General features: G+C 43.9%; 1 protein-coding gene across 1 annotated transcript in view; it reads left to right on the forward strand.

The window, feature by feature from the left end:
• Window positions 1–453: 453 nt before the first annotated feature.
• The window catches only part of LOC128685391 (eclosion hormone), a 64,562-nt gene continuing 38,159 nt past the window's right edge, over window positions 454–26,856 (forward strand). Inside the window, exon 1 of the mRNA XM_053771915.2 lies at window positions 454–578. Coding sequence (XP_053627890.1) covers window positions 567–578 — 12 coding nt within the window. The 5' untranslated portion in view covers window positions 454–566. The remainder of the gene's footprint in view (window positions 579–26,856) is intronic.

Genomic DNA, 26,856 nt, shown 5'->3' on the forward strand with positions numbered 1-26,856 from the left:
AAGCACAAATAGACACATCTGTCATATTTACTGCTCAAGACGATGGAAAAAAAGCGAAGTGCAATAATTTCGTAATTTATCCCAGATCTTATATTCCCAGTCATGGGCCTATAATAAATTACATATGACCCTATGTCACAATGAGGCCCAGAAGAAATGTTAGCTAATAAAGGGTCGGTCTCGGTTCCCTCCACTAAACCTTTGTGTCTCTCCCTTAACACCGTAATCAAACATATGACACACCAATATCATTTGTCTGGATCCCTCAATGACTGAGAAAGGCAGTCGACGATACTGGCGTTTGATTGGACGATGCCTCGAGAAGCAGCGAGCGAAAAATCTCCCGGGACTGGCTGGGGTTGGGCGAGGCAGTCAACGGAGTGCTCGCTGATTGGCTGGGCGCGTAGAAGGTGGGAGGATGGGAGCTATATAAAGCAGCGAGCCCAAGTCATGCTTCCCATATAATTCTTGCACCAGTCCCGGTCAACACCGCACCGGATTCCCGTCTATCTACCTGCTCACTCGGCAGCCTTTGTCAGACACTTGTTGATTCACATTATCTCTACATGTCTTTCAAGGTACGTTGGTATTGTTGTGTGAGAGACAGTAGGCCTGTGTCCTTGAAAAGGGTTTTTGAATTTGTGTTGGAATTCTTGAGCGTGTTTTGTGAATGCTTGTGTGAACATGTATCTTGACGAGTGCTAGTGTTTCTCAACCTGTGTGTGTGTGTGTGTGTGTGTGTGTGTGTGTGTGTGTGTGTGTGTGTGTGTGTGTGTGTGTGTGTGTGTGTGTGTGTGTGTGTGTGTGTGTGTGTGTGAACATGCACAGGTAAACGCCTGCTTCGTTAAGTTTATTTTAGTGTGCTTCACTGTATATCTTGTACATATATGTATTTTGGAACCCGAAGGAGACACGAAGAATGTTTCTGAGGTGGCAGCGAGCCAGCGGCCCTGCTCTAGGCCAACTTCCCCATTCCGGTGGATCAAGACCTGATCAATCAGGCTGTTACTGCTGGTCACACACAGGCTAACGTAAGAACCACAGCCCGGCTGGTCAGGAACTAATTTGAAGAATTTGTCTATAATTTTTTTTTGTGTATACATATGGGCGCGTGTCTCGTGTCTGTGTCTTGAACATGCCTGTGTATGGCATGCACATACTAGGGTGCATGCATGTGCTATGTATGCGCCCTAGTATGTGTATACTTGTATGTTTATTTGCATGACAGAATGTCTTCGTATGTCTCCTCTCTGGGTGTTTTAGCAATCTTGTATAACCATTTGTAAATATGTATGGATGTTTATATACTTGTAAGAGTTGCGTGTTTATATGGATATTAATCTGTTTTGTGCTACTGAGTGATTTAAAGGTGTCATGTTTGGTAATGCCTACGTTTGTACTGAAAGTTCGTTAACAGTTGAATATAAGAATTGACTGGGGTGCCGGGACTCGAACCCGTGGTGTGGTCTTCCTCAGAGTACCAGTCCAACCCTCCACCACTGCACCACAGAGACACATATGCTACTCTAACTGGTAATTGCAGAGTCGTCACTATGTCAAAACATCACACTAGCTTGGTGCGAATTTTCAGTTCAGTAGCGACACAAGTAAGAAGGAACAAAAGCCGGTTTGGTACTGCCTGTTGGTGGAGCCGGATGGTAATTTATGAAAGACGTGTGTTGAGTCACTGGTGTGAGTGACCATGTGTGTTAAATCGCTGGCGTGGGTGACCCTGTGCGTTGAGTCACTGGTGTGGCTGACTGTGTTGAGTCGCTGGTGTGAGTGACACTGCGTTGAGTCGCTGGTGTGGCTGACTGTGTTGAGTCGCTGGTGTGACTGACCCTGTGTGTTGAGTCACTGATATGAGTGACACTGTCTTGAGTCGCTGGTGTGGGTGATTCTGCGTGTTGAGTCACTGGTGTGTCTGACCCTGTTTTTTGACTCACTAGTGTGAGTGACCCTGTGTGTCGAATCACTAGTGTGGCTGACCCTGTTTTTGACTCACTAATGTGAATGACTGTGTTGACTCACTAGTGTGAGTGACCCTGTGTGTTGAGTCACTAGTGTGGCTGACCCTGTTTTTTGACTCACTAGTGTGAGTGACTTTGGGTGTTGACTCACTAGTGTGGGTGATCCTATGTGTTGACTCACTAGTGTTGGTGATCCTGTGTGTTGAGTCGCTGGCGTGGGTGACCCTGTGTGTTGACTCATAAGTGTTGGTGATCCTGTGCGTTGACTCACTAGTGTGAGTGACCGTGTGTGTTGAGTCACTGGTGTTGGTGACCCTGTGTGTTGAGTCACTAGTGTAGGTGACTCTGTGTGTTGAGTCGCTGGTGTGGGAGATCCTGTGTGTTACGTCACTAGTTTGAGTGTCCCTGTGTGTTGAGTCACTAGTGTGGGCGACCCTGTGTGTTGACTCACTAGTGTGGGTGACCCTGTGTGTTGACTCACTAGTGTGGGTGACCCTGTGTGTTGACTCACTAGTGTGGGTGACCCTGTGTGTTGACTCACTAGTGTGGGTGACCCTGTGTGTTGACTCACTAGTGTGGGTGATCCTGTGTGTTGAGTCACTGGTGTGGGGAGCGTAAGGATGATCAGACCACAGCTACCATACTGGACACTCCCAGCATCAGTGCTTGTGGTCTTCCATGGTAATGTAAGGATGACCAGACCACAGCTACCATACTAGACACTCCCAGCATCAGTGCTTGTTGTGGTCTTCCATAGTAATGTAAGGATGACCAGACCACAGCTACCATACTGAACACTTCCAGCATCAGTGTTTGTGGTCTTCCATGATAATGTAAGGATGACTAGACCACAGCTACGATACTGGACACTTCCAGCATCAGTGCTTGTGGTCTTCCATGATAATGTAAGGATGACCAGACCACAGCTACCATACTGGACACTCCCAGCATCAGTGCTTGTGGTCTTCCATAGTACTGTAAGGATGACCAGACCACAGCTACCATACTGGACACTCCCAGCATCAGTGCTTGTGGTCTTCCATAGTAATGTAAGGATGACCAGACCACAGCTACCATACTGGACACTCCCAGCATCAGAGCTTGTGGTCTTCCATAGTAATGTAAGGATGACCAGACCACAGCTACCATACTGGACACTCCCAGCATCAGTGCTTGTGGTCTTCCATGGTAATGTAAGGATGACCAGACCACAGCTACTACATTCGCTTGGTGCGAATTTTCAGTTCAGTAGCGACACAAGTAAGAAGGAACAACAGCCGATTTGGTACTGCCTGTTGGTGGAGCCGGATGGTAATTTATGAAAGACGTGTGTTGAGTCACTGGTGTGGGTGACCATGTGTGTTAAGTCGCTGGCGTGGGTGACCCTGTGCGTTGAGTCACTGGTGTGGCCGACTGCGTTGAGTCGCTGGTGTGAGTGACACTGCGTTGAGTCGCTGGTGTGGCTGACTGTGTTGAGTCGCTGGTGTGAGTGACACTGTGCGTTGAGTCATTTGTGTGGGTGACCCTGTGTGTCCAGTCACGGGTATGGGTAATCCTGTGTGTTCGGTCGCTGGTTTGGCTGACCCTATGAGTTGAATCACTGATGTGGCTGACTCTGTGTGTTGACTTACTGGTGAGTGACCCTGTGTGTTGAGTCACTGGTGTGTCTGACCCTGTTTTTTGACTCCCTAGTGTGAGTGACCCTGTGTGTTGAGTCACTAGTGTGGCTGACCTTGTTTATGACTCACTAATGTGAGTGACTGTGTGTTGACTCACTAGTGTTGGTGATCCTGTGTGTTGAGTCACTAGTGCGAGTGACGCTGTGTGTTGACTCATTAGTACTCACCTAGTTGTACTCACCTAGTTGAGGTTGCAGGGGTCGAGTCCGAGCTCCTGGTCCCGCCTCTTCACTGGTCGCTAATAGGTCACTCTCTCTGAACCGTGAGTTTTATCATACCTCTGCTTAAAGCTATGTATGGATCCTGCCTCTACTACATCGCTTCCCAAACTATTCCATTTCCTGACTACCCTGTGGCTGAAGAAATACTTCCTAACATCCCTGTGATTCATCTGTGTCTTCAACTTCCAACTATGTCCCCTTGTTGCTGTGTCTCATCTCTGGAACATCCTGTCTTTGTCCACCTTGTCAATTCCTCTCAGTATTTTGTATGTCGTTATCATGTCCCCCCTATCTCTCCTGTCTTCCAGTGTCGTCAGGTTGATTTCCCTTAACCTCTCCTCGTAGGACATACCTCTTGGCTCTGGAACTAGTCTTGTTGCAAACTTTTGATCTTTCTCTAGTTTCTTTACGTGCTTGGCTAGGTGTGGGTTCCAAACTGGTGCCGCATACTCCAATATGGGCCTAACGTACACGGTGTACAGGGTCCTGAACGATTCCTTATTAAGATGTCGGAATGCTGTTCTGAGGTTTGCTAGGCGCCCATATGCTGCAGCAGTTATTTGGTTGATATGCGCTTCAGAAGATGTGCTTGGTGTTATACTCACCTCAAGATCTTTTTCCTTGAGTGAGGTTTGTAGTCTCTGGCCCCCTAGACTGTACTCCGTCTGCGGTCTTCTTTGCCCTTCCCCATTCTTCATGACTTTGCACTTGGTGGGATTGAACTACAGGAGCCAATTGCTGGACCAGGTCTGCAGCCTGTCCAGATCCCTTTGTAGTTCTACCTGGTCTTCTATCGAATGAATTCTTCTCATCAACTTCACGTCATCTGCAAACAGGGACACTTCGGAGTCTATTCCTTCCGTCATGTCATTCACAAATACCAGAAACAGCACTGGTCCTAGGGCTGACCCCTGTGGAACCCCGCTGGTCACAGGTGCCCACTCTGACACCTCGCCACGTACCATGACTCGCTGCTGTCTTCCTGACAAGTATTCCCTGATTCATTGTAGTGCCTTCCCTGTTATCCCTGCTTGGTTCTCCAGTTTTTGCACTAATCTCTTGTGTGGAACTGTGTCAAACGCCTTCTTGCAGTCCAAGAAAATGCAATCCACCCACCCTTCTCTCTCTTGTCTTACTGCTGTCACCATGTCATAGAACTCCAGTAGGTTTGTGACACAGGATTTCCCGTCCCTGAAACCATGTTGGCTGCTGTTGATGAGATCATTCCTTTCTAGTTGTTCCACCACTCTTCTCCTGATAATCTTCTCCATGATTTTGCATACTATACATGTCAGTGACACTAGTCTGTAGTTTAGTGATTCATGTCTGTCTCCTTTTTTAAAGATTGGGACTACATTTGCTGTCTTCCATGCCTCAGGCAATTTCCCTGTTTCGATAGATGTATTGAATATTGTTGTTAGGAGTACTCATAGCGCCTCTGCTCCCTCTCTCAGGACCCATGGAAAGATGTTATCTGGCCCCATGGCCTTTGAGGTATCTAGTTCACTCAGAAGCCTCTTCACTTCTTACTCGGTTGTGTGTACTGTGTCCAGTACTTGGTGGTGTGCCCCACCTCGCCGTCTTTCTGGAGCCCCTTCTGTCTCCTCTGTGAACACTTCTTTAAATCTCTTGTTGAGTTCCTCACATACTTCAGGGTCATTTCTTGTTGTCTCTCCTCCTTCCTTCCTCAGCCTGATTACCTGGTCCTTGACTGTTGTTTTCCTCCTGATGTGGCTGTATAACAGCTTCGGGTCAGATTTGGCTTTCGCTGCTATGTCGTTTTCATATTATCGTTGGGCCTCCCTTCTTATCTGTGCATATTCATTTCTGGTTCTACGACTGCTCTCCTTATTCTCCTGGGTCCTTTGCCTTCTATATTTCTTCCATTCCCTAGCACATTTGGTTTTTGCCTCCCTGCACCTTTGGGTGAACCATGGGCTCATCCTGGCTTTTTCATTAATCCTGTTACCCTTCTGTACAAACTTCTCCTCAGCCTCCTTGCATATTGTTGCTACATATTCCATCATCTCATTAACTGGCTTCCCTGCCAGTTCTCTGTCCCACTGAACCTCGTTCAGGAAGTTCCTCATTCCCGTGTAGTCCCCTTTCTTGTAGTTTGGCTTCATTCGTCCTGGCCTTCTTGCTTCCCCCTCCACTTGTAGCTCTACTGTGTATTCGAAGCTTAAAACCACATGATCGCTGGCCCCAAGGGGTCTTTCATATGTGATGTCCTCAATATCTGCACTACTCAAGGTGAATACTAGGTCCAGTCTTGCTGGTTCATCCTCTCCTCTCTCTCTCTCTCTCTCTCTCTCTCTCTCTTGTAGTGTCCCTTACGTGTTGGTACATGAAGTTTTCCAGTACCACCTGTATGTGTTGGTGATCCTGTGTGTTGACTCACTACTGTGAGTGACCGTGTGTGTTGAGTCACTGGTGTGGTGACCCTGTGTTTTGAGTCACTGGTGTAGGTGACCCTGTGTGTTTAGTCGCTGGTGTGGGAGATCCTGTGTGTTGAGTTACTAGTTCGAGTGTCCCTGTGTGTTGAGTCACTAATGTGGGTGACCCTGTGTGTTGACTCACTAGTGTGGGTGACCCTGTGTGTTGACTCACTAGTTTGAGTGTCCCTGTGTATTGAGTCACTGGTGTGGGTAACGTAAGGATGATCAGACCACAGCTACCATACTGGACACTCCCAGCATCATTGCTTGTGGTCTTCCATGGTAATTTAAGGATGACCAGACCACAGCTACCATACTAGACACTCCCAGCATCAGTGCTTGTTGTGGTCTTCCATAGTAATGTAAGGATGACCAGACCACAGCTACCTCACTGGACACTCCCAGCATCAGTGCTTGTGGTCGACCTTCCGTCATTATGCTACTGTGCGTGAATGCGTTCGTCGTATCTTGAGTGTTTTTGACCCTGTGTCTGCCTGCATGAATGTTTTTTAATGTTTTTTTAATGTTCGTTTTTGAGCAAATACAGCTCTCTGTAAACATCTGTCTGTGTGACTATATGTCTGGGAATGTTTGAGTGTGTGAATGTTTTGTGTGAATATATATATGTGTGAATGTTTGTCTTCAAGGTATGTATTTAAAAAAAGATACGTTTGTTAGTGTGAATGTTTATTATAAGCTAACTCTGCATGTGTGGGTCTCATGTGTGTTTGTATGTGTGGGTTTTATGTATGTTTTTATGTGTGGGTCTCATGTATGTATGTGTGGGTTTTATGTATGTTTGTATGTGTAGGTCTCACGTATGTTTGTATGTGAGGGACTCATGTGTGTTTGTATGTATGGGTCTCATGTGTTTATATGTGTGGTACTCATGTATCTTTGTATGTGCATGTCATATTTATCTGTATGTGTCTCATGTATGAGTGTATGTATATTTGACTACGGATATCATTTCCTGTTCATGTGTAGCTCCCGAGTGTGGGTGTGACGACATTGGTAGTAGAGAATACTCTCAAGACAACGTTTCGCCCTTGATAAAGCCCCTCAGTGTGTGTGGGAGAGAGAGAGAGAGAGAGAGAGAGAGAGAGAGAGAGAGAGAGAGATAGGTACACGATGGTTGATGGTGTTCCATCATCACTTTAGTTCGTAATATAATTATTAAAGTTTGCAGTGGTGTAGCATACACTACTTCCTCGTGACTACCACTGTAGCATGCAATGCCTCCTCTTGAGTACCACTGCAGTAGTCAACCACATTGTGGCTGAATAAATATTATCTACCATCTTTTCCGACACAATATTGTTTTCCAGTATTAGGATCACAGGTGGTAGACTGATGGCCTGTTGCGGCCGCTCGTAACTAAGTCAGCAGCAAAAAAGGAACTCAGTGGGGTAGAGCGTGGGTAATGCACAAAAAACAGGTGTATATTTCTTTACCCCGTGTATTCCTTCACTAATATATACAGTGTGTATTGTTAATGAGAGTAAAATGGATTGAAAATGGTACAAATGAGAGCCACTGAAAACAGAGGTTGCCACGACCAGTCTTGGTGGAAGTCTGCTGCCTGTAACGTCTGGTTTCCACGGGATTGTGGCTGCTTGAACTAACAATAAGCGCAGCAGTGGGGCCCCAGAACTGCCACACTCCGAACTGCCAGTTCACTGGTCGAGAGGGCGTGCCAAATGGTTGTGTTACGAACGTCGAATAGAACGTAACATACTCGACGCACACCACACATAGTTCACATTCGTGTCCTTCTTGATGGTGACACAATATAATCTTCTTGTATGTTGTAATGTCAAATGTTATCATCTTTTTTTTCCTCGCTTAATGACCCACGAGGGTATCTGAATAGTATTTTTCAACCTATGTTTTCCATAACTCTCATTATGGTTAATCTCTGGGAGACAATTTATATGGAGTCATCCCACTTCTGACACACGTCTGTTTTTTAAGGAAAGCAAAACGACACCATAGTACCGCTGATTAAATAATTTCTATAGTCTGGAAGCTTAGCGAAAATGAGTTATTCAGAGTGTGATACAAGTTTAAAACGTACCAACCAGTGTACTGAGCCCACAAGGACTTGGCCGAAAAAAAATCCACTGCAGCCCATCCAGACTCGACCTCTGGTCACCAGTGGCAGCGCAGATTTTCAGTCTCTCGTATCTTTTGTTTTACATATTCTACATCCACACCCATGTTAACAATACCAAGGAATCCAAACACAATGCTGCCTAGCAGTATGACCTGGCAGTATGACCTGGCAGTATGACCTGGCAGTATGACCTGGCAGTATGACTTGGCAGTATGACCTGGCAGTATGACTTGGCAGTATGACCTGGCAGTATGACCTGGTACTATGACCTGGTAGTATGACCTGGCAGTATGACCTGGCAGTATGACCTGGCAGTATGACCTGGTACTATGACCTGGTAGTATGACCTGGCAGTATGACCTGGCAGTATGACCTGGCAGTATGACCTGGCAGTATGACCTGGTACTATGACCTGGTAGTATGACCTGGCAGTATGACCTGGCAGTATGACCTGGTACTATGACCTGGTAGTATGACCTGGCAGTATGACCTGGCAGTATGACCTGGCAGTATGACCTGGCAGTATGACCTGGCAGTATGACCTGGTAGTATGACCTGGCAGTATGACCTGGCAGTATGACCTGGCAGTATGACCTGGTAGTATGACCTGGTAGTATGACCTAGCAGTATGATCTGGCAGTATGACCTAGTAGAATGATCTAGCAATATGACCTAGCAGTATGACCTGGCAGTATGACCTATCAGTATGACCTATCAGTATGACCTATCAGTATGACCTAGCAATATGATCTAGCAATATGATCTAGCAGTATGATCTGACAGTATGACCTAGCAGTATGACCTGGCAGTATGACCTAGCAGTAAGACCTAGCAGTATGACCTAACAGTATGACCTAGCAGTATCATCTAGCAATATGACCTAGCACTAGGCCCTAATATGACCTAATAGTATGACCTAGAAGTATGACATAGAAGTGTGACCTAGCAGTATGACCTAGCAATATGACCTAGCAGTATGACCTAGCAGTATGACATAACATGACCTAGCAGTATGACCCAACAGTATGATCTAGAAGTATGACCAAGCAGTATGACCTAGCAGTATGACCCAACAGTATGATCTAGAAGTATGACCAAGCAGTATGACCTAGCAGTATGACCTAGCAGTATGACCTAGCAGTATAACCTGGCAGTACGACCTAGCAGTATGACCTAGCGATATGATATAATAATATGACCTAGTAGTATGACCTAGCAGTATGATCTAGCAATATGACCTAGCAGTAGGACCTAATATGACCTAACAGTATGACTTAATAGTATGACCTAGAAGTATGACATAGAAGTGTGACCTAGCAGTATAACCTAGCAATAGAACCTAGCAGTATGAGCTAACATTTTGACATCCCAGAATGCCCAAGTAGTATGACCTAACATGACCTATCAGTATGACCTAACATGACCTATCAGTATGACCTATCAGTATGACCTAGCAGTATGACCTAACAGTATGATCTAGAAGTATGACCTAGCAGTATGACCTGGCAGTATGACCTAGCATTATGACCTAGCAGGATGACCTAGCAGTATGACATAGCAGTATGACCTAACATTATGTCCTAGCAGTATGACTTAGCAGTATGACCTAACATTACAACCCAGCAGCATGACCTAGCAGTGACATCGTGATAGCACAACATACAGTAATGCAGCAGTGATACCGTGATAGTACAACATACAGTAATGCAGCAGTGACACCGTGATAGTTAGTACACCATACAATGATGCAGCAGTGACACCGTGATAGTTAGTACACCATACAATGATGCAGCAGTGACACCGTGATAGTTAGTACACCATACAATGTTGCAGCAGTGACACCGTGATAGTTAGTACACCATACAATGATGCAGCAGTGACACCGTGATAGTTAGTACACCATACAATGATGCAGCAGTGACACCGTGATAGTTAGTACACCATACAATGATGCAGCAGTGACACCGTGATAGTTAGTACACCATACAATGATGCAGTAGTGACACCGTGATAGTTAGTACACCATACAATGATGCAGCAGTGACACCGTGATAGTTAGTACACCATACAATGTTGCAGCAGTGACACCGTGACAGTTAGTACACCATACAATGATGCAGCAGTGACACCGTGACAGTTAGTACACCATACAATGATGCAGCAGTGACACCGTGATAGTTAGTACACCATACAATGTTGCAGCAGTGACACCGTGACAGTTAGTACACCATACAATGATGCAGCAGTGACACCGTGACAGTTAGTACACCATACAATGATGCAGCAGTGACACCGTGATAATTAGTACACCATACAATGTTGCAGCAGTGACACCGTGACAGTTAGTACACCATACAATGTTGCAGCAGTGACACCGTGACAGTTAGTACACCATACAATGTTGCAGCAGTGACACCGTGATAGTTAGTACACCATACAATGTTGCAGCAGTGACACCGTGACAGTTAGTACACCATACAATGATGCAGCAGTGACACCGTGATAGTTAGTACACCATACAATGATGCAGCAGTGACACCGTGAGAGTTAGTACACCATACAATGATGCAGCAGTGACACCGTGATAGTGCACCATACAATGTTGGAGCAGTGACACCGTGATAGTACACCATACAATGATGCAGGCAGTGACACCGTGATAGTTACTACACCATACAATGATGCAACAATGACACCATGATAGTTAGTACACCATACAATGTTGCAGCAGTGACACCGTGATAGTACACCATACAGTGATGCAGCAGTGACACCGTGATAGTACACCATACAGTGATGCAGCAGTGACACCGTGATAGTACACCATACAATGATGCAGCAGTGACACCGTGATAGTTAGTACACCATACAATGTTGCAGCAGTGACACCGTGATAGTTAGTACACCATACAATGTTGCAGCAGTGACACCGTGATAGTACACCATACAATGATGCAGCAGTGACACCGTGATAGTACACCATACAATGTTGCAGCAGTGACACCGTGATAGTTACTACACTTTACAATGTTGCAGCAGTGATACCGTGATAGTTAGTACACCATGCAATGTTGCAGCAGTGACACCGTGACAGTTAGTGCACCATACAATGATGCAGCAGTGACACCGTGATAGTTAGTACACCATACAATGTTGCAGCAGTGACACCGTGATAGTTACTACACCATACAATGTTGCAGCAGTGACACCGTGATAGTTACTACACCATACAATGTTGCAGCAGTGACGCCGTGATAGTTACTACACCATACAATGATGCAGCAGTGACACCGTGATAGTTACTACACCATACAATGTTGCAGCAGTGACACCGTGATAGTTACTACACCATACAATGTTGCGGCAGTGACGCCGTGATAGTTACTACACCATACAATGTTGCAGCAGTGACACCGTGATAGTTACTACACCATACAATGTTGCAGCAGTGACACCGTGATAGTTACTACACCATACAATGTTGCAGCAGTGACGCCGTGATAGTTACTACACCATACAATGTTGCAGCAGTGACACCGTGATAGTTACTACACCATACAATGTTGCAGCAGTGACGCCGTGATAGTTACTACACCATACAATGTTGCAGCAGTGACACCGTGATAGTTACTACACCATACAATGTTGCAGCAGTGACGCCGTGATAGTTACTACACCATACAATGTTGCAGCAGTGACACCGTGATAGTTACTACACCATACAATGTTGCAGCAGTGACACCGTGATAGTTACTACACCATACAATGTTGCAGCAGTGACACCGTGATAGTTACTACACCATACAATGTTGCAGCAGTGACACCGTGATAGTTACTACACCATACAATGTTGCAGCAGTGACACCGTGATAGTTACTACACCATACAATGTTGCAGCAGTGACGCCGTGATAGTTACTACACCATACAATGATGCAGCAGTGACACCGTGATAGTTACTACACCATACAATGTTGCAGCAGTGACACCGTGATAGTTACTACACCATACAATGATGCAGCAGTGACGCCGTGATAGTTACTACACCATACAATGTTGCAGCAGTGACACCGTGATAGTTACTACACCATACAATGTTGCAGCAGTGACGCCGTGATAGTTACTACACCATACAATGATGCAGCAGTGACACCGTGATAGTTACTACACCATACAATGTTGCAGCAGTGACACCATGCAGCCGTTGATGTACACTCACTTGAAAAGAGCACGACCAGCAGCTAAAAGGATCATCCATTCTCCATTTCTCAAATGTTTCATCCCTGACCATTACATAGTCAGCACGGCTAGGCATTTTTGTTGACCTGACTAGCACGTGTGACCTGCGTGATAACCTCCTCGTAGCAGATGCTGTATCAGAGCATCTTAAGTTGGAGGGATGCTTTCTACATCCCCGTCTCTCAATGTTTATCAACGTTAATTTTTGTCTCAGGACTCGTGCGATCATACATCATTATGATTACGAATATTTCATTGGTTGGGAGAACAGTATTTACTTCCTCTGAAAAAGAGAAGATTACGTTACACCCAGTCAAGGCGTCACCTGCAAGAAGTGCTCTGCATTTGCTTTTTCCGAGAGTTTGAGCCTCAGCAGAAACATCTAAATGCAGTAATTAGTTTCCTGTTGCATGAGTCAGCCACGAAGACTTACACTCAGGAGTTCAGACGTGACTCACACTCAAGGTAACATCTGTATCTACACTTCTGATGAGAACTTTCTTTATTCCACACTGAATCCCACCACTGGCATCAATAAAGATCCTCGTATCAGCCTCCTTATGGCTACAACCTGTCAGACTGATAAAATTAGACGGGACTGAAGCCAGAACATTCACACCTCAGGTAATAATAATCACATCCGGAAATGCTTCACTCACATCACGATAACTAATGAGACGGTAGAGCCTGGTTTTGTTTTCCTCATCACGCAAGAACTCATGCTAGTTACGTGGTACTTTGTTATTCCATCATTATGTGTTTTGGTACCTTTGAATCTCTTATCGAGTGTACCAGCTTTCAGACTCTCCTTCTAATAAATGTAAAATGCCCTATCAGCTCTTTGCACGACACTATTTTCCAGTGTTTACCTATTCCGAACATGATCAACAACAGCCCGGGCATAGTAATGATAGTCTACAGCATGAAAGAGCCACTGCAGCGCGGACAGTGGCAACATTTAAGGCAAAGTTGCCTTCATGAATGGATATATCTCACGTTAAGTTAATTAACTCTGTGTTCAAGATTAATTCCCAGGAACTGAAGATAACAGAAGCACCTCTCATCTTGGTCCAAGCTAATTAAGTAATATCTATCCCATCCTCAGTGTATGCTTCTTGTCTGAGCTTAAAAAGTGTACATGCGTCATTTGACGAGCCCTTGCAGTCATCTTCAAATGTGCAACCTTAAGACAGGAATTTGCTGTACCTGAAGAAGGTATTCCCGCCTGGGCTAAGCTGACATCCAACCACTGCTATCAAGCTTATCCAGCCACTTCAGTAATGTCATCCTGACGTGGAGTTCTAACATCACCACAAATTTATTCTCTCCATGCGTTACAAGCTATGTCCACTGAATATCCATAGTTATTTTATACAGCAGCTGATCGCAAGCTAGTGCTGGTGTCTGTCCTTCGTTGAGATGATGGACTGTTGCTCGCACGACATCCACTAAGTGTTAGATCATCGCCACTTATTCTGAGTGTTGTGAAAATAATGGAAGCGCTGTGATTGTTGTTTACTTGTTCGTTTCCCTTTCTTCGTGTGGATTATTTGCATGATAAGTACCGATGATACACGTTAATATACATCTGAAGATTCATCATCGAGGTAGTCTTCGTCTGATGGTGATTCAGTGACATCATAGACATGACAACACCACTGACTTTCCTCTTTGACATCCACTCTATAACAAGGTTTCTTAAGACCATGTAGTTTGGGCCTGAGTAGATTCTTGATGGCCGAAACCCATTTAACTGCTGTATAGTTGTCTGGTAAATTGGAAATCTTACGGTTCCACGGGACCACAAGGGATACGCTCGTTATCGGTACCAACGCGCTGGATATCAGGATGTTGGAAGAGAGAGATACTAGTCCTTGGGAATGATGACTGAACATTGGTGGAGGTAGAGTCATCATCTACGGTATCTACTGCTAATGTGAAGACGCCACCTTTTGGTTTCTGTAAACAGTCTGAGCCAGCATTCTCAAAGTGAGTGAATGGGGAGCTGGCAAGATCAACAGATAATCTCATAATACAGAAAGTCGCGTTTACTGTAGAGCATCAATTAGATCTTTGGTTCTTGTCCTGGAATGCATATACGCTCCACGGAACAGAGGCAGTGGTGGTTCACGTTGTCGACTGTGTCTCGTAGATTCACTGTCACTCGTTACACACTAATTGTGACACAGACGGTGCAGCTTGTGACTGATAATTAGGATAATTAGGATTGATAATTAAGATGATGGTAAAGGAGCCAGGGTAGGGGAAGGATGGTGGTGATGGGGTAACAAGGGTAGGGGGAATGGTGGTAAAGAAAAAATGTAGGGGAGATGATAGAAGAGAAACAAAGGTAGAGATGATGATAGAAGAGAAACAAAGGTAGAGGATATGATAAAAGAGAAACAAAAGTAAAGGAAATGATAAAAAAGGAACAAAGAGGAGAAACAAAAAGAGGAGATGATAGAAGAGAAACAAGGGTAAAGTAGATGATAGAGGAGTAACTAGGGTAGAGGAGATGATTGAGGAGTAACTAGGGTAGGGTGGATGATAGAGGTGTAACTAGGGTAGAGGAGATGATTGAGGAGTAACTAGGGTAGGGGAGATAATAGAGGAGCAACTAGGGTAGAGGAGATGATTGAGGAGTAACTAGAGTAGAGGAGATGATTGAGGAGTAACTAGGGTAGGGGGATGATAGAGGAATAACTAGGGTAGAGAATATGACTTAGGAGTAACTATTGTAGGAGTGATAATAGAAGAGAAATAAGGGTAGAGATGATAGAGGAGTAACTAGGGTAGAGGAGATGATAGAGGAGTAACTAGGGTAGGGGGATGATAGAGTAACTAGGGTAGAGGAGATGAATAAGGAGTAACTACGGAAGGGGAGATGATAGAAGAGAAACAAGGGTAGAGGAGACGATAGAGGAGTAACTAGGATAGAGGAGATGACAGAGGAGTAACTAGGGTAGAGAAGATGACTGACGAGTAACTAGGGTAGGGGAGATAATAGAAGAGAAACAAGGGTAGAGGAGATGATAGAGAAGTAACTAGGTTAGAGAAGATGACTGAGGAGTAACTGCGGTTGAGGAGATGATAGGCGAGTAACTAGGGTAGAGGAGATGATTGAGGAGTAACTAGGGTAGGGGGGATGATAGAGGAGTAATTAGGGTAGAGGAGATGATTGAGGAGTAATTAGGGTAGGGGATGATAGAGGAGTAACTAGAGTAGGGGAGATGATTGAGGAGTAACTAGGGTAGGGGAGATAATAGAGGAGCAACTAGGGTAGAGGAGATGATTGAGGAGTAACTAGGCTAGGGGGATGATAGAGGAGTAACTAGGGTAGAGGAGATGATTGAGGAGTAACTAGAGTAGAGGAGATGATTAAGGAGTAACTAGGCTAGGGGGATGATAGAGGAGTAACTAGGGTAGAGGAGATGATAGAGGAGTAACTACGGTAGAGGAGATGATAGAGGAGTAACTAGGCTAGGGGGATGATAGAGGAGTAACTAGGGTAGAGGAGATGATAGAGGAGTAACTACGGTAGAGGAGATGATAGAGGAGTAACTAGGGTAGAGGAGATGATTAAGGAGTAACTACGGTAGGGGGAATGATAGAGGAGTAACTAGGGTAGAGGAGATGACTGAGGAGTAACTAGGGTAGAAGAGATAACTGAGGAGTAACTAGGCTAGGGGATGATAGATGAGTAACTAGAGTAGAGGAGATGGTAGAGGAATAAATAGGGTAGAGGAGATGATTGAGGAGTAACTAGGGTAGAGGAGATGATTGAGGAGTAACTAGGGTAGAGGGGATGATAGAGGAGTAACTAGGGTAGGGGGGATGATAGAGGAGTAACTATGGTAGAGGAGATGATTGAGGAGTAATTAGGGTAGGAGTGATAATAGAAGTGAAATAAGGGTAGAGATGATAGAGTAGTAACTAGGGTAGGAGGATGATAGGGGAATAATTAGGGTAGGGGATGATAGAGGAGTAACTAGGGTAGAGGGGATGATAGAGGAGTAACTAGGGAAGGGGGTATGATAGAGGAGTAATTAGGGTACGGGGGATGATAGGGGAGAAACTAGGGTAGGGGGGATGATAGAGGAGTGACTAGGGTAGAGGAGATGATTGAGAAATAACTAGGGTAGGGGAGATGATTGAGGAGTAACTAGGGTAGGGGGATGATAGAGGAGTAACTAGGGTAGGGGCAATGATAGATGAGTAACTAGGGCAGAGGAGATGATTGAGGAGTAACTAGAGCAGAGATGATTGAGGAGTAACTAGGGTAGGGGGATGAAAGAGAAATAACTAGTGTAGAGGGATGATAGAGGAATAACTAGGGTAGGGGGATGATAGAGGAGTAACTAGGGTAGGGGGGATGATAGATGTGTAACTAGGGTAGAGGTGATGATTGAGGAGTAACTAGGTCAGAGGAGATGATTGAGGAGTAACTAGGGTAGGAGGATGATTGAGGAGTAACTACGGTAGAGGAGATGATAGAGGAGTAACTAGGGTAGGGAAGATGATAGAGTAGTAACTAGGGTAGGGGGATGATAGAGGAATAACTAGGGTAGGGGAGATGATAGAGGAGTAACTAGGGTATGGGGGATGATAGAGGAGTTGCTAGAGGGGGGATGATAGAGGAATAACTAGGGTAGGGGGATGATAGATGAGTAACTAGGGTAGGGGAGATGACAGAGTAGTAACTAGGGAAGGGGGATGATAGAGGGGGTAGGGGGATGATAGAGGAATAACTAGGGTAGGGGGATGATAGAGGAGTTACTAGGGTAGGGGGGATGAGAGAGGAGTAACTAGGGTAGGGGGAGATGATAGAGGAGTAACTAGTGTAGGGGGGATGATAGAGGAGTAACTAGGGTAGAGGAGATGATTGAGGAGTAACTACGATAGAGGAGATGATTGAGGAGTAACTAGGGTAGAGGAGATGATTGAGGAGTAACTAGGGTAGGGGGGATTATAGATGAATAACTAGGGTAGGGGAGATGATAGAGTAGTAACTAGGCTTGGGGGGATGTTAGAGGAGTAACTAGGGTAGGGTGGATGATAGAAGAATAACTAGGGTAGAGGAGATGATTGAGGAGTAACTACGATAGAGGAGATGATTGAGGAGTAACTAGGGTAGAGGAGATGATTGAGGAGTAACTAGGGTAGGGGGGATGATAGATGAGTAACTAGGGTAGGGGAGATGATAGAGTAGTAACTAGGGTAGGGGGATGATAGAGGAGTAACTAGGGTATGGGGGATGATAGAGGAGTTGCTAGGGTAGGGGGGATGATAGAGGAGTAACTAGGGTAGGGGAGATGATAGAGTAGTAACTAGGGTAGGGGGATGATAGAGGAATAACTAGAGTAGGGGGAATGATAGAGGAGTAACTAGGCTTGGGAGGATGATAGAGGAGTAACTAGGGTAGGGTGGATGATAGAGGAGTAACTAAGGTAGGGGGATGATAGAGGAGTAACTAGGGTAGGGGGATAATAGAGGAGTAACTAGGGTAGAGGAGATGATTGAGGAGTAACTAGGGTAGAGGGATGATAGAGGAGTAACTAGGGTAGAGTGGATGATAGAGGAGTAACTAGGGTAGGGTGGATGATAGAGGAGTAACTAGGGTAGGGGGATGATAGAGGAGTAACAAGGGTAGAGGAGATGATTGAGGAGTAACTAGGGTAGGGGTGTTGATAGTAGAGTAACTAGGATAGAGGAGTTGATAGAGAAGTAACTAGGGTAGGGGGATGATAGAGGAGTAACTACGGTAGAGATGATTGAGAAGTAACTACGGTAGAGGAGATGACTGAGAAGTAACTACGGTAGAGGAGTAACTAGTGTCGGGGATGATAGAGGAGTAACTAGGGTAGAGGAGGTGATAGAGTAGTAACTAGGGTAGAGGAGATGATGGAGGATTAATTAGGGTAGGGGGTGATAGAGGAGTAACTAGGGTAGAGGAGATGATGGAGGAGGAACTAGGGTAGAGGAGATGATAGAGGAGTAACTAGGGTAGGGGATGATAGAGGAGTAACTAGGGTAGAGGAGATGATAGAGGAGTAACTAGGGTAGGGGGTGATAGAGGAGTAACTAGGGTAGCGGAGATGATTGAGGAGTAACTAGAGTAGGGAGATGATAGAGGAATAACAAGGGTTGGGAAAGATGATAGAGGAGATGATAGGGAAGTAACCAGGGTTAGGGGGGTTGATAGAGGAGTAACTATGGTAGAGATGATAGAGGAGTAACTAGGGTAGGGGAGAGGATAGAGAAGTAACTAGGGTAGGGGATGATAGATGAGTAACTAGGGTAGTGGGGATGGAGGTGGAGGCAGAGGGGGCTGAGCTTCAGCTCTTGGGCCATGTCTCAGCACCTGGAAGACCGGTTAAGGCTGGTCTGTTATTAACTCTCAACTGCTGTAGCGTTGTTGTTGTTGTTGTTGTTGTTGTTGTTGTTCACACTTCACACAGTGTGTCCCTGCCACATCTGCCTAGTGTATCCTAGTACTTACCCCCCCCCCCTCCCCTCCTGGCACTTCTGTCTTCAGGAGACGTCAGGTTGACTTCGTAACACCGTCGTCACAGAGCACAACCCTCACCTCTTACGTGCACGACCAGCCAATCAGAAGAGGCATTTTTTTTACAGTTATTGAATAGAAATGGACATCATCACTTAGGCGAATCTTCCGATGAGTAAAGTTCCTCACTGGTACAAGTTTGATGCTGACCGGAAGAGTCATTCTTCGGTTTACACAATAAATCCAGCGATTTCAACTATTTTTAAGTGTTCTGCTATACTGACAAATCTGGATCTATACAGCGGCTAAATAGCGAATCATACTTCTCAGATCTTAAGGACAGATCTTATAATGAATCATACTTCTCAGATCTTAAGGACAGATCTTATAATGAATCACACTTCTCAGATCTTAAGGACACATGATGAATCATACTTCTCAGATCTTAAGGACACATAATGAATCACACTTCTCAGATCTTAAGGACACATGATGAATCATACTTCTCAGATCTTAAGGACACATAATGAATCACACTTCTCAGATCTTAAGGACACATGATGAATCATACTTCTCAGATCTTAAGGACACATGATGAATCATACTTCTCAGATCTTAAGGACACATGATGAATCATACTTCTCAGATCTTAAGGACACATAATGAATCACACTTCTCAGATCTTAAGGACACATGATGAATCATACTTCTCAGATCTTAAGGACACATGATGAATCATACTTCTCAGATCTTAAGGACACATGATGAATCATACTTCTCAGATCTTAAGGACACATGATGAATCACACTTCTCAGATCTTAAGGACACATGATGAATCATACTTCTCAGATCTTAAGGACACATGATGAATCATACTTCTCAGATCTTAAGGACACATGATGAATCACACTTCTCAGATCTTAAGGACACATGATGAATCATACTTCTCAGATCTTAAGGACAGATCTTATAATGAATCACACTTCTCAGATCTTAAGGACACATGATGAATCATACTTCTCAGATCTTAAGGACACATGATGAATCACACTTCTCAGATCTTAAGGACACATGATGAATCATACTTCTCAGATCTTAAGGACACATGATGAATCATACTTCTCAGATCTTAAGGACACATGATGAATCACACTTCTCAGATCTTAAGGACACATGATGAATCATACTTCTCAGATCTTAAGGACAGATCTTATAATGAATCACACTTCTCAGATCTTAAGGACACATGATGAATCATACTTCTCAGATCTTAAGGACACATAATGAATCACACTTCTCAGATCTTATGATGAATCATACTTCTCAGATCTTAAGGACACATGATGAATCATACTTCTCAGATCTTAAGGACACATGATGAATCATACTTCTCAGATCTTAAGGACACATGATGAATCACACTTCTCAGATCTTAAGGACACATGATGAATCATACTTCTCAGATCTTAAGGACACATGATGAATCATACTTCTCAGATCTTAAGGACACATGATGAATCATACTTCTCAGATCTTAAGGACACATGATAAATCACACTTCTCAGATCTTAAGGACAGAAACCAAACAGGTGAAGCACAGACAAGATTTTTTTAGCGACAAACAATACCACGTTGTTTAAAAAATAAAAACTGACATATTGGCACCAACGGACTCTAATAACATCCCAAAATTTCTCCTGAGGTGAATCAGTATTTAAAGTTTGAAATCTGTCTGAAGAGTCTTTCTCAAGTCTTTTTCTCAAGATTCTCAGTTGCATGAACCTCTCCCTAGTAACAGTTGCATGAACCTCTCCCTAGTAACAGTTTCATGAACCTCTCCCTAGTAACAGTTTCATGAACCTCTCCCTAGTAACAGTTGCATGAACCTCTCCCTAGTAACAGTTTCATGAACCTCTCCCTAGTAACAGTTTCATGAACCTCTCTCAAGTAACAGTTTCATGAACCTCTCCCTAGTAACAGTTGCATGAACCTCTCCCTAGTAACAGTTTCATGAACCTCTCCCTAGTAACAGTTGCATGAACCTCTCCCTAGTAACAGTTGCATGAACCTCTCCCTAGTAACAGTTTCATGAACCTCTCCCTAGTAACAGTTTCATGAACCTCTCCCTAGTAACAGTTTTATGAACCTCTCCCTAGTAACAGTTGCATGAACCTCTCCCTAGTAACAGTTTTATGAACCTCTCCCTAGTAACAGTTGCATGAACCTCTCCCTAGTAACAGTTTTATGAACCTCTCCCTAGTAACAGTTTCATGAACCTCTCCCTAGTAACAGTTTTATGAACCTCTCCCTAGTAACAGTTGCATGAACCTCTCCCTAGTAACAGTTTCATGAACCTCTCCCTAGTAACAGTTTTATGAACCTCTCCCTAGTAACAGTTTCATGAACCTCTCCCTAGTAACAGTTTTATGAACCTCTCCCTAGTAACAGTTGCATGAACCTCTCCCTAGTAACAGTTGCATGAACCTCTCCCTAGTAACAGTTGCATGAACCTCTCCCTAGTAACAGTTTCATGAACCTCTCCCTAGTAACAGTTTCATGAACCTCTCCCTAGTAACAGTTTCATGAACCTCTCCCTAGTAACAGTTTCATGAACCTCTCCCTAGTAACAGTTTTATGAACCTCTCCCTAGTAACAGTTGCATGAACCTCTCCCTAGTAACAGTTGCATGAACCTCTCCCTAGTAACAGTTTCATGAACCTCTCCCTAGTAACAGTTTCATGAACCTCTCCCTAGTAACAGTTGCATGAACCTCTCCCTAGTAACAGTTGCATGAACCTCTCCCTAGTAACAGTTGCATGAACCTCTCCCTAGTAACAGTTGCATGAACCTCTCCCTAGTAACAGTTGCATGAACCTCTCCCTAGTAACAGTTGCATGAACCTCTCCCTAGTAACAGTTGCATGAACCTCTCCCTAGTAACAGTTGCATGAACCTCTCCCTAGTAACAGTTGCATGAACCTCTCCCTAGTAACAGTTGCATGAACCTCTCCCTAGTAACAGTTGCATGAACCTCTCTCAAGTAACAGTTGCATCAGCCATGAAAATTTGAAGCCGATCGGTTTAGGCGTTCTCAGGTTATTAAGGATGGAAAGGATCGTGCCACCACCATAATGGTAATCCTTCAGAGACACCTAAGTCTCTGACTTGTTATGTCTTGTTGTTGGTATAACTTTCCCATGTGAAAGTGATTAATCATTGTTATTATTATTATTATTATTATTATTATTATTATTATTATTATTATTATTATTATTATTATTATTATTAATCCCCAAATGGAGCCCATTAAGAGGTTACCTGATTTTCCTATTTTTCTCGTAATTTTCGATTGTATTTTGTTCATAACTCAAGAACGCCTTATCTAATCGGCTTCAAATTTTCATTCTTGTGTTCGGTAAGGAGGACCAATTGGAGCAAGTGTCATGTTCACCTGGTCTATGACCAAAGTTGTTGATCACCTTCCCAACAACTTGGCATCACTCTCATAACTTCCAAAATCCTCGGTGACGGAACTTCAAACCTTCACTAAAGGTGTCCAAAAAAAAAAAAAAAAATACGACAGTATTGGTTATTATTCCTGTATAACTACGTTAATTTTCCGTTTTACCTTTTGTGAACGACTTAAGTATTTAATTAAGAGTGATGCATCTCAGGGCCAGGATATTGCTTCTTGAGTTTCAATTGACTGTCAGCCAATATACTGACGTTAATTAAATAAAAACAAAACTTGGAACCGTTGTAATCCGTGTCATAACTTGAGAATGACTCGTCTGATCGACTTCAAACTTAACCATTAGTGGTCTTTATTAATTCACAGCTTCTCAGTCACTTTGTGCTATGTGAACTTCAAGTTACCAGTTTTATTAAGTAAATTGTTTCCCATGTAATAACTAGAGAATGCCTCTTCTGATCGGCTTCAAACCATAAATGCTGACGTATCTTAAGAGGAAGTTTTTTTTTGTATTAATTTTGAGCTGTGTATTGGTGCCAATTTCTATTTTGCTAATTTTATAAAACTGGATTTTTTTAATCAATATAAAATATATTTTGCAGGACCGTAAAGAAATCTAAATAAAATATAAATAATATCCTTGTTTAGCGACGAGAAACTTTCCTTTTTTTCGCAACATTCTCAGGTTAATTTCAGATTTTCAACGCTTGTGTAATGTGTGTCAGGCAAGATTCAGGGGAGTATTTTCACGTCTGGGTGACCCTTCACAGTGCCACATAGGTCGTTCACAGTGCCACATAGGTCGTTCACAGTGCCACATAGGTCGTTCACAGTGCCACATAGGTCGTTCACAGTGCCACATAGGTCGTTCACAGTGCCACATAGGTCGTTCACAGTGCCACATAGGTCGTTCACAGTGCCACATAGGTCGTTCACAGTGCCACATAGGTCGTTCCCAAAGTTGGTTTCCGCCTGATGGGTGGAGACAGGTGCCACCGATTACCTTTAATATTCAACAGTGGTGATTCCTACTTACTGCGTGTCTTGATGCCATTTAATGGTGCGTGTGTTGATGCCATTTAATGGTGCGTGTGTTGATACCATTTAATGGTGCGTATGTTGATGCCATTTAATGGTGCGTGTGTTGATACCATTTAATGGTGCGTGTGTTGATGCCATTTAATGGTGTGTTGATGCCATTTAATGGTGCGTGTGTTGATGCCATTTAATGGTGCGTATGTTGATGCCATTTAATGGTGCGTGTGTTGATGCCTTTAATGGTGCGTGTGTTGATGCCAGTTAATGGTGTGTTGATGCCATTTAATGGTGGGTGTGTTGATGCCATTTAATGGTGCGTGTGTTGATGCCAGTTAATGGTGTGTTGATGCCATTTAATGGTGGGTGTGTTGATGCCATTTAATGGTGCGTGTGTTGATGCCATTTAATGGTGCGTGTGTTGATGCCATTTAATGGTGCGTGTGTTGATGCCATTTAATGGTGTGTGTGTTGATGCCATTTAATGGTGCGTGTGTTGATGCCATTTAATGGTGTGTTGATGCCATTTAATGGTGGGTGTGTTGATGCCATTTAATGGTGCGTGTGTTGATGCCATTTAATGGTGCGTGTGTTGATACCATTTAATGGTGCGTGTGTTGATGCCATTTAATGGTGGGTGTGTTGATGCCATTTAATGGTGCGTGTGTTGATGCCATTTAATGGTGCGTGTGTTGATACCATTTAATGGTGCGTGTGTTGATGCCATTTAATGGTGCGTGTGTTGATACCATTTAATGGTGCGTGTGTTGATGCCATTTAATGGTGCGTGTGTTGATGCCATTTAATGGTGCGTGTGTTGATGCCATTTAATGGTGCGTGTGTTGATACCATTTAATGGTGCATGTGTTGATGCCATTTAATGGTGGGTGTGTTGATGCCATTTAATGGTGCGTGTGCTGATGCCATTTAATGGTGCGTGTGTTGATGCCAGTTAATGGTGTGTTGATGCCATTTAATGGTACGTGTGTTGATGCCAGTTAATGGTGTGTTGATGCCATTTAATGGTGGGTGTGTTGATGCCATTTAATGGTGCGCGTGTTGATGCCATTTAATGGTGCGTGTGTTGATGCCATTTAATGGTGCGTGTGTTGATGCCATTTAATGGTGTGTGTGTTGATGCCATTTAATGGTGTGTTGATGCCATTTAATGGTGGGTGTGTTGATGCCATTTAATGGTGCGTGTGTTGATGCCATTTAATGGTGCGTGTGTTGATGCCATTTAATGGTGCGTGTGTTGATACCATTTAATGGTGCGTGTGTTGATGCCATTTAATGGTGGGTGTGTTGATGCCATTTAATGGTGCGTGTGTTGATGCCATTTAATGGTGCGTGTGTTGATGCCATTTAATGGTGCGTGTGTTGATACCATTTAATGGTGCGTGTGTTGATGCCATTTAATGGTGGGTGTGTTGATGCCATTTAATGGTGCGTGTGATGCCATTTAATGGTGCGTGTGTTGATACCATTTAATGGTGCGTGTGTTGATGCCATTTAATGGTGCGTGTGTTGATACCATTTAATGGTGCGTGTGTTGATGCCATTTAATGGTGCGTGTGTTGATGCCATTTAATGGTGCGTGTGTTGATGCCATTTAATGGTGCGTGTGTTGATACCATTTAATGGTGCGTGTGTTGATGCCATTTAATGGTGGGTGTGTTGATGCCATTTAATGGTGCGTGTGTTGATGCCATTTAATGGTGCGTGTGTTGATACCATTTAATGGTGCGTGTGTTGATGCCATTTAATGGTGCGTGTGTTGATACCATTTAATGGTGCGTGTGTTGATACCATTTAATGGTGCGTGTGTTGATGCCATTTAATGGTGTGTTGATGCCATTTAATGGTGCGTGTGTTGATGCCATTTAATGGTGCGTATGTTGATGCCATTTAATGGTGCGTGTGTTGATGCCATTTAATGGTGTGTGTGTTGATGCCATTTAATGGTGCGTGTGTTGATGCCATTTAATGGTGTGTTGATGCCATTTAATGGTGGGTGTGTTGATGCCATTTAATGGTGCGTGTGTTGATGCCATTTAATGGTGGGTGTGTTGATGCCATTTAATGGTGCGTGTGTTGATGCCATTTAATGGTGCGTGTGTTGATACCATTTAATGGTGCGTGTGTTGATGCCATTTAATGGTGCGTGTGTTGATACCATTTTATGGTGCGTGTGTTGATACCATTTAATGGTGCGTGTGTTGATGCCATTTAATGGTGTGTTGATGCCATTTAATGGTGCGTGTGTTGATGCCATTTAATGGTGCGTGTGTTGATACCATTTAATGGTGCGTGTGTTGATACCATTTAATGGTGCGTGTGTTGATGCCATTTAATGGTGTGTTGATGCCATTTAATGGTGCGTGTGTTGATGCCATTTAATGGTGCGTATGTTGATGCCATTTAATGGTGCGTGTGTTGATGCCATTTAGTGGTGCGTGTGTTGATGCCATTTAATGGTGCGTGTGTTGATGCCATTTAATGGTGCGTGTGTTGATGCCATTTAATGGTGCGTGTGTTGATGCCATTTAATGGTGCGTGTGTTGATACCATTTAATGGTGCGTGTGTTGATGCCATTTAATGGTGGGTGTGTTGATGCCATTTAATGGTGCGTGTGATGCCATTTAATGGTGCGTGTGTTGATACCATTTAATGGTGCGTGTGTTGATGCCATTTAATGGTGCGTGTGTTGATACCATTTAATGGTGCGTGTGTTGATGCCATTTAATGGTGCGTGTGTTGATGCCATTTAATGGTGCGTGTGTTGATGCCATTTAATGGTGCGTGTGTTGATACCATTTAATGGTGCGTGTGTTGATGCCATTTAATGGTGGGTGTGTTGATGCCATTTAATGGTGCGTGTGTTGATGCCATTTAATGGTGCGTGTGTTGATACCATTTAATGGTGCGTGTGTTGATGCCATTTAATGGTGCGTGTGTTGATACCATTTAATGGTGCGTGTGTTGATACCATTTAATGGTGCGTGTGTTGATGCCATTTAATGGTGTGTTGATGCCATTTAATGGTGCGTGTGTTGATGCCATTTAATGGTGCGTATGTTGATGCCATTTAATGGTGCGTGTGTTGATGCCATTTAATGGTGTGTGTGTTGATGCCATTTAATGGTGCGTGTGTTGATGCCATTTAATGGTGTGTTGATGC

This window comes from Cherax quadricarinatus, chromosome 8 (assembly GCF_038502225.1).
Source record: "Cherax quadricarinatus isolate ZL_2023a chromosome 8, ASM3850222v1, whole genome shotgun sequence".
In the NCBI taxonomy this organism is placed as follows: Eukaryota; Metazoa; Arthropoda; class Malacostraca; order Decapoda; family Parastacidae; genus Cherax; species Cherax quadricarinatus.